Source organism: Trichechus manatus, unplaced genomic scaffold, assembly GCF_000243295.1.
Source record: "Trichechus manatus latirostris isolate Lorelei unplaced genomic scaffold, TriManLat1.0 scaffold00007, whole genome shotgun sequence".
Lineage (NCBI taxonomy): Eukaryota > Metazoa > Chordata > Mammalia > Sirenia > Trichechidae > Trichechus > Trichechus manatus.
The window spans coordinates 24,065,787-24,074,864 of NW_004443943.1; the positions used below are offsets into that span (position 1 = coordinate 24,065,787).

Genomic DNA, 9,078 nt, shown 5'->3' on the forward strand with positions numbered 1-9,078 from the left:
GTCATGGGGTTGTTAACCAATGTCATAAAACAATATGTGTACTGACTGTTTAATGAGAAACTATTTGTTCTGTAAACCTTCATCTAAAGTGCAATTAAACAAAAAATTAAAAAAAAAAAAAAAAAAGCAATCTATTTATAACACTTGGACTAGATTCCCTGAACTGGCTATTATTTAAATATCCATATCTAATTTTATGACAAGTTATTTAAGATAAGGGTGATGCCTTACTTTAGGAACACAATACTAATTAACTTTTTTACTTTAATAATGCCACCCTCTACACTTTTTCCGAACCAAATATTTTACTGCTAAAAGAAAAATGAGAGTGAATCATACACTGATAACAGGATGGTTCCAGGCAGCCCCTATAGCCAGAATCATTGCTTCTCTCCTAACAGGTTATACAGGTTATCAATAAAAACAGTCTCTGGATAATCAGAATTTCAAAGGACACTAATAAGCATTCGGGTATAATTCTATACAGACCTGAAAATGATTACAGTGTGCTGTTTAAGTTGCTTAATCTCGCTAACAGTTCGAGGTTTAGGCAAGTCAGGGGATAGTTCTAGAAAATGTTCCCTGTTACTATGAAATTGAAAACAAAAATTCCTCTCAAATATCAGCAAGGCACATCAAATGCCACAACTGTGCCCCATCTCAATACAATCTCACAGTACAGTGGATCACAACGTGAGGAAGGGGAGGATTTCAAACACTGCACTAAACAAACTCAACAGGAAAGCAAATAGAGCAAGAATCCTTCATTTTAATATTTATAAAAAGAGTTTATCAATACTTTCCAAATTTTTTTCAAAGATCTAACAACTTAATTTTTCCCAAAAATAATAGCAAAATTAGATAACTTTCTAGTAATATCTACTCATTTGTATCATCTGGATTGCTACTGCAAGGGCTAAAAAAGTCTGCTTTTACTAGATTTTAGCATTCAAAACTAGTTGGTTTTTTGTTGTTTTGTTTGAAGGCAATAGAAAGTATTCAAAAGAAAAAAACTGTATATTTTTTCCCTAAAATTAGAAGGAAGAGGAAAGGAAATGCTTAAGAGCAGAAAACTAAGTAAAAGCAGTATGGATTTTGATGCTGTATGCACTTAGAGCCTACAGCAGCATAACCGCTGTGCAATTTAAGAATGAATCCTCTGAAATGCAGGCATAAAAGAGAATGAGGAAACTATCTGAGCTGAAAAATGGAACAATCTACAAGATGCATTAAGTGAAAAAAGCTAACCACAAAACCATGTGTATAAAAATGCCCTACCATTACATAAAAAGAGGGGAAAAGTAATACAGGTAAGTATCTGTTTCTAAGTGTATAAAATTCCCTGGAAAAGTGCATTAGAAACCAATAATATTGGTTATCTCTGGGAAGGAGAACTTAGTGCTGGGAAACAGGGTTGGAAGGGAAGCTTTTCACTGTATATTCTTTTGAATCTTTTGATTTTGAACCCTGTGAATGTGTTGTCTGTTTAGAAAACAAAAATTATTTTTAAAAAACAAATTTCCAATTTGCAAACAGAGAGTGGTAATGGTTGCACAACATGATGAACGTAACTAATGTGACTGAACTGTACATGTAAAAAATGTTGCTGAAAAAAAAAAGAAAAGAAAAAAAAAACCGCCTTATTCCCAAAAGTAGAGATGAACTCAACTGAAGAATGGTAATACTTAGCAATAGTCCCAAATCAAGGCTAACATAACAAACTTGTAACCATCCCACGTACGTGCATCAATCCAATGAACAGCATACATTTACTGAGCAACTACAATATTCAAGGCATTATGTTAGGCTCCATCACGGATACAAAAATAAATAAAATACAGACCTCATCTTCAAAGAGGTTATTTTAACCTAAGTGCCCATCAACAGATGAATGGATAAACAAATTATGGTACGTACACACAATGGAATACCATGAAAAAGTACAATGATGAATCTGTGAAACTTCTCACAACATGGGTGAATCTGGAAAGCATTATGCTAAATGAAATAAATCAATCACAAAAGGACAAATATTGTATGAGACCACTATTATAAAAATCCAAGAAAATGTTTACACACAGAAAAAAACTATCTTTGATGGTTACAAGGGTGGGGAAATTACTAACAAGATAGTAGACACATGTTAACTTTGGTGAAGAGAAAGACAAGACACAGTATAGGGGAAGTCAGCACAATTTGACAAAGGCAAAGTCATGGAAGATTCCTAGACACATCCAAACACCTTGAGGGACAGACAAACTGGGCTGAGGGCTGGGGACCGTGGTCTCGGGGGACATCTAGGTCAACCGACATACCATAGTTCATAAAGAAAATGTTTTGCATCCTAGTTTGGTGAGTAGTGTCTGGGGTCTTAAATGCTTGCAAGCAGCCATCTATGATATATCTATTGGTCCCATCCTGTCCAGAGCAAAGGAGAATGAAGAAAACCAAAGACACAAGGAAAATATTAGTACAAAGGACTAATGGACCACATGAAACACAGCCTCCACCAGCCTGGCCCCAGAAGAACTAGATGGTGCCGAGCTACCACCACCGACCAATTTGGCAGGGATCACAATAGTGGGTACCAGGCAGAGCAGGAGAAAAAGGTAGAACAAAATTCAAATTCACAGAAATAAAGACCAGATTTACCAGTCCGACAGAGACCGGAGGAGCCTCTGAGACTATGGCTCCTGGAAACCCTGCTAACCCAAAACTGAAGCCATTCCCAAAGTCCACCTTTCAGTCAAAGATTAGACAGGCCTATAAAACAATAACACATGTGAGGAATGTGCTTCTTAGTTCAATCAAGTATAGGAGACCAAATGGGCAATACCTGCCCAAACACAAAGATGAAAAGGTAAGAAGGGACAGGAAAACTAGACAAATGGACATGGGGAACCTGGGGTGTAAAGTGAAAGGGGGACAGTGCTGACACAACGTAGGGGATGGCAATTAATGTCACAAAACAATTAGAGTATAAATTTTTGAATGAGAAACTAATTTGCACTGTAAACATTCACCTAAAGCACAATAATATTTTTTAAAAAGAAGAAAAAGAAGCTTATTTAGCAAGAAAAACATTTGACTAAGTCAGACTTAACTGGCCATTACTTATGAGTACCCAAAAAAGCCCCCAAATATCATGCAGTCTTAACCAATATTAGTAGAAGTACTGCTGTGGGTTACAAGCAACAGAAAATTCCAAAGGACTTTACTAAACTGAAAGAAATTATTTACATATGCTTCTCAATTTCTATACTCACCAGCAATTTTGAGGTGTGCATGGAAATGTTTATGCGTCAGCAGGGGCTCTGGTAACTCTCCTAGGAACATCTTCAACAAGGTGGCAACATCATTTGAGTGAAACTCTCCTGATTCCAAGTCAATATCAGTTCCATTATTGAGAGCGTCCCTTAAAATCTGTTGCCGGACACTATTCCCTGGTACTCGAAATAAACCCTCAACTCGCAAGTCTGCTTAGCACGGCAAAAAAGAAGCAAAAAGATAAATTATTATTATTAAAATAAGTAATCTAAAAGACACTTTAAAAACCCTTTACAAAAACCTTGAGGGAGGTTTTTGCCCTTTTTCCCAGAGTTGTTTAGAACCAACTAACCCCCTGAGGAGACATATCTGACCATCCCTGAGCACCTAGAGATCTCCAGACTAAAAGATGATCCTCCCAGAGTTCATCCAACCTCTTCAGGTATAGATGGAGACTGAATTTAACCTAATCAATGGTTAGAATGAGCTTGAAAATAAGTTGGAAGAAAAGCCAAACTTCCCTAAATGTCCCTTTCTCTTGTTAGTCCCAGACTTTGTTTAGAGAGGCTGAGTTCATCTGTGGAGGTTTGTTGCGCCTGTAAACTACTTTCCTAACCCAAAATGAATCTAGAGCCTCTGCATTGCTCCAGGAATTAGAACTCTAACCTGTCAGATCATCTTTAGTCTAAGATTCCCAGAGGCTTAGGGTCCTCCCAACTAAACTACTCTTCCCCCAAACTAGGCTCTAAGCCAATCTAAGGGGAATTAAAAAAAAAAAAAAAGGTGGGAGGTACAGTTTTGGTCTGATCTGTAAGAGAAGAGAGAGCTCATGTTTTCAGCTTAGGTGCATATTCATCTTGGTATAACTCCCTAATTCAGGGGTCCAAGTTCAAATGCCTGGGGGGCCAGGCAGGTAATAGCAAATGAGTGAATGGGAACCACAGCAAACTGGAGAGCCCATACCTGTGCTCTAGCGTGGCAACAGGGTACAAGGATGCTAGTAGATCTTTCTGTTACCCAAAGAAGCTGAACACCTGCACTCTCCCCATTTTAAAACACAGATAACTAATTTTATTTTTAATTTAACCCTTTACAAACCAAACAAAACATGAACGCAGATGACTCAAGCCCTTGGGCTGCCAGTTTTGCAACGTCTGCTCTAGTAGCACAATGTCCCACATAGAATATGCCATAAATACGTATTTATGTTAAATCTATCAAGAACATATTTTGTTGTATTTTGGTACCACAAAAGGCCACACATTCACATATACTCAGCTGTGCCAAGCACTCAGGGCAATGACATAGCCAGCGTGACTTCTAAATCATGAAATTGGAATTAAATGAAAAATGTATTTTAATCATAAAATTCTGGAGAAGAAAAGTATCTTTGGTGATAAATCATGTTCCCTTGAGTAAATGTTATGATTCTTTAGGGATAACGTATTTTTCCAAGAGAAATATCTTTCTGAGTTAAGGAGAAAATGTGATTTCATAGGCACTTTCTAATTTATATACATCTTGGAGAGTATAAAGCAAATCATACATGAAATGAAATTTAAAAGAAAATATATTTAGAAGCATGCCACCTGAAATTATTACTGGTTAGTTTCTTTGTCGATGGGTAACTGGCACCTTCTTTCCTAACTCAGGGCAGTTTACTCTCAATAGAAAACAGACCAACTGCATTAAACAAAGAACAACAAAATTTCAAATACTCTTACTTTTGTGTAGATATTCGATCAGTTGGTATATCTGGGCAATGCCTTCTTCTGTCAGTGGGGATCCAAATACCACTCCTTTTTCTAGAAAAACATGATAGGACAGGGCTATATTTTGCACAAATAGTACAAATTCATCACACTGAAATCTAGTCAAGCATCCTGTTTTACATTTCAGCAAATGTTTGCACAGGGTCAGTAAACAAAAACCTTAAAGCTGGAAGTGTACCAGAAAAAGCAATCAGAAAAACTCTCAACCAACTCTCTCCAAGTTTAATATTAGACTTTGCCTTGAAGGCAAAGACCATCTTCTTATTTAAGTTAACAATGCCTAGTATATTGAGATTTAATTTAAAAAACAAACAAAAAATGAGAATTTAAGAGCCATGATTGTCAAAGCATCACAGATTATCCACTAGAGTTGGTACAGGGTCTGATCTGCTATAATAAACTTTTTTTCCTACTTTAATGATTTCTTTATATTTAATAAAATAAAATAGTATCAAAAGCAGTACTATACAACTACTGGTCTCTTCCCATCTGGAGCAAAGGAGAGTAAACAAAACCAAAGACTCAAGGAAGAAATTAGTCCACAGGACTAATGGCCCACACAAACCACAGGCTCTTTTAGCCTGAGACAGAAGAACTAGATGGTGCCTGGATACCACTACCAACTGTTCTGACCAGGGACACACGGAAGGTCCCAATTAAAGTGGGAGAAAAATTAGAAGAAAACTCAAATTCATAAAAAAGATCAGACTTACTGGACTGATAGAGACTAGACGAACCCCTGAGACTATGGCCCTAAAATACCCTTTCAACCTGGAACTGAAGCGGCTCACCCTTCAGCCAAATGATAGATTGGCCTATAAAATAAACAATAACACTGGTGAGGAATATGCTCCTTTAAACAATCAACTATACGAGACCAAAGTGTCAACATTTACCCAAAAGCAAAGATGAGATGGCAAGGAGGGACAGGGAAACTGGATGGAAGGAAACGAGGCAGGCATGGTGGAAATAGTAAGAGTGCTGACACACTGTGGGGGCTGTAACCAATGTCACAGAACAATTTGTGTGTGAACTGCTGAATGGGAATCTAATTTGCTGTGTAAACTTTCACCTAAAACACAATACAATATTTTTTTTTTAAAAAAAAGCAGTCCTACAATTTTTTTCCTGGGAAGGCTTTTTTTATCTTTTTTTTTTTTCTTGGGGAGGGGGGTGATCTGTAGGGATCTGCCTTACCAAATCATGCCATGGATTGAAAACATTTGAGAACTACTTTAATTAAAAAATGTTCAAGCTTTATTTACTGTACTCTGCAGCTGTATAACTTTTTTTAATATTATTTTATTATACTATTAATGGGGCATGAAAATAAAGGCACCCTTGATAACCACCGAATCACTTCATCTCTTAGGGGCTGAAAATACTTGCTTTAGTTTAATTATTTCTTTATTTAGACTGTTTTTGTAATTTGTGTTACTATTACTTAAGGTTTTACTTCTTATGAAAATGAGAAAATTGACCCAAAATGCTTTATGATTAATAGTGACCCCCTCAATTAAGAATGTGCAGGTGTTAAGAGTGAACCCCAGGGAGCAGCTGAGACCCACCCACTTTCACAGACAGTCTCCTACCTTTTCGTTTAAGAGACATTAGAGATCGGAAGAAGCCTGATGCTGGGCCAGCCCCACCTGGCAACTTTAGGTCCACTTCCCCCATTAGCTGAGCCAACTCAGTTCCGGGTAGATCAATAAGCCTTGTGATATTGCTGACCACCAACTCAGTGAACACCTCAGGTTTCTCATGTCGGAGCTTCTCCACAAAGAAGTCAGGATTGAAGATAACGGGCTGACCTCGAAGGGAAGAGTCATTGCAGATAACAAAATTGCAGACGGCATCTCTGAAGAAATGAAACATGGAAGAATCTTTGGGGAGATTATTTTTGTATGTGTTTTTCATGCCCTCTCAACTATACAATTATTCATGCTTTCTATGGGTTAATCTGCATACCGGCCTTTTGAAAAACCTAATCCTTAATCTGCTGACTGCACAAAAGAAACCCATTTGGGTTTGTTGCTTTTTAGGTTATAGCCACCTTAATAAAAGATACTCAGGAGTTTAGTTTGATGAAAAAACACCAGATAACCTCTATGATGACCTGAATTGGCCTCTTAATTATAGGCACACACCCTAGGAAGACACAGATCACTAACAGGCTGCCAGGTCCAATAGTATCTTCAACCTGGTAGTCACACAGATCACATTTCCTATAAAAACAGTCAAACCCTGAATTATTATTGCCACATATCTGATAAGACTTCAGACCTGCAGCTGTGACCCCTATCACAGCAATGGGTAATCATTAAATTAAGGCCTTCTGGGAATACAGCCAGTATTTCCCATGCAGTCCTCAACTGCCAGAAACCCTGGTGGCATAGTGGTTAAGTGCTACGGCTGCTGACCAAAAGGTCAGCAGTTCAAATCCACCAGGTGCTCCTTGGAAACCCTCGGGGCAGTTATAACCTGTCCTATAGGGTCGCTATGAGTCAGAATTGACTCAACAGCAACGGGTTTGGTTGGCCTCAACTGTTGATAGCACTATAAGCAGGCCAGTATAAAACACCACAGAAACCACCTTACCATAAGCATGAGACTATATAAGGTCTCAAACTACAGCTAGAAGTGTAATAGATATTTTGGAGATAGTCTACCCTGCCCATAGGGTTCTTTGGTTCCTGAGTCCATACAAAGCAGATGCTTCCTTATAATCAGCCCCCTTTAACTGAGCTAACTGCCCTTGGATTCTATTCCTCATAACCAAAAAGCCTTTACTTCTTAAACCAAAAACCCACTGCCGTCAAGTTGATTTCAACTCATACCGACCCTACAGGACAGAGTAGAACTGCCCCATAGGCTTTCCAAGGCTGTATATTTTTACAGAAGCAGACTGCCACATCTTTCTCCCATGGAGCAGCTGGTGGATTTGAACCGGTGAACTTTCAGTTAGCAGCCAAGCGCTTTAACCACTGTACCACAGGACTCCTCACTTCTTCTTACAGATACATAAAGTAAATATTGATTCACTTAGCTCAGGTCCAGAAATAGGTTTTATTTTAAAATCCTTCAATTCTGGACACCTCTGACCCATCATCTAAGTCTAACCTTTGCTCAAACAGGTTCTCCTCTCTAGGGCACTTGGAAAAATTTTGTATTTTGCTTCTAATTTCACTCTTCTATCACTAAGTGATACTGAGCAGATATGTTCCATTGGCCCTTGATCTTAGCTGGTTTTCCACTCCTACATGATGTTGGGCTACACTCCTGGCAAAGTTCCTTTGATTCTCAGAAATATTTTCTTCCCTATTCTTTGTTTCCCAATGCCTACTATATCCCTTTTTACTTTTTATGTATTACATGTATTATTATTATTCCATCTCTTATAGCAGACACATCACTTGTTTTTATCCATTATCAATTAACTCTAATGGCTTGTTCTAATTCTTATTATATAAGTAGTCATTTATTATATAACGGATGACCACAACACAAGTCAGAAGGGACAAGTCATCACATTTCAGTCAGGCAAAGCTGAAGTTCGTCTAACTCATACAAACATTTACACAATAAAAACAATCACAACTTAAAAGTCTTCCACTACACATTAGGTACCAAAGCACTACTCCAGGAAAAATGACACCTCTAAATATAACTAGGAGCCCTGGTGGCGTAGTGGTTAAAGCGCTCGACTGCGAATGGAAAGGTCAGCAGTTCAAAACCACCAACGGCTCTGAGGGAGAAAGGTTGTGGCAGTCTGCTTCCAAAAAGATTTACAGACTTGGAAACCCTGTAGGGTGGCTATGAATCAGAATCGACTCGACAGCAGTGGGTTTGGTTTTTGGGAAGTATAACTACTTGTAACACACTTTGCCAATGATAACAAGGATAAGTTTTAATAATGGCATAATGAAAACAAAGCAAGGTAAAAAAAATGATTACATAATTTTAATCAACAGCCCAATCTTCAGTCAGTAGTTACTAGATTCCTTTTTTTTCTCTAAAATGATAATGTACTATGAGAACT

General features: G+C 37.8%; 1 protein-coding gene across 2 annotated transcripts in view; it reads right to left on the bottom strand.

The window, feature by feature from the left end:
- The window catches only part of ARHGAP19 (Rho GTPase activating protein 19), a 28,321-nt gene extending 21,075 nt beyond the window's left edge, over positions 1–7,246 (bottom strand). For both annotated transcript variants that reach the window (XM_023740501.1, XM_023740492.1), the window contains exons 1-3: positions 6,632–7,246; positions 4,992–5,072; positions 3,267–3,476 (exon numbers count right to left, since the gene is read on the bottom strand). In XM_023740501.1, coding sequence (XP_023596269.1) covers positions 3,267–3,476; positions 4,992–5,072; positions 6,632–6,956 — 616 coding nt within the window. In that variant the 5' untranslated portion in view covers positions 6,957–7,246. The remainder of the gene's footprint in view (positions 1–3,266; positions 3,477–4,991; positions 5,073–6,631) is intronic.
- Positions 7,247–9,078: the final 1,832 nt, after the last annotated feature.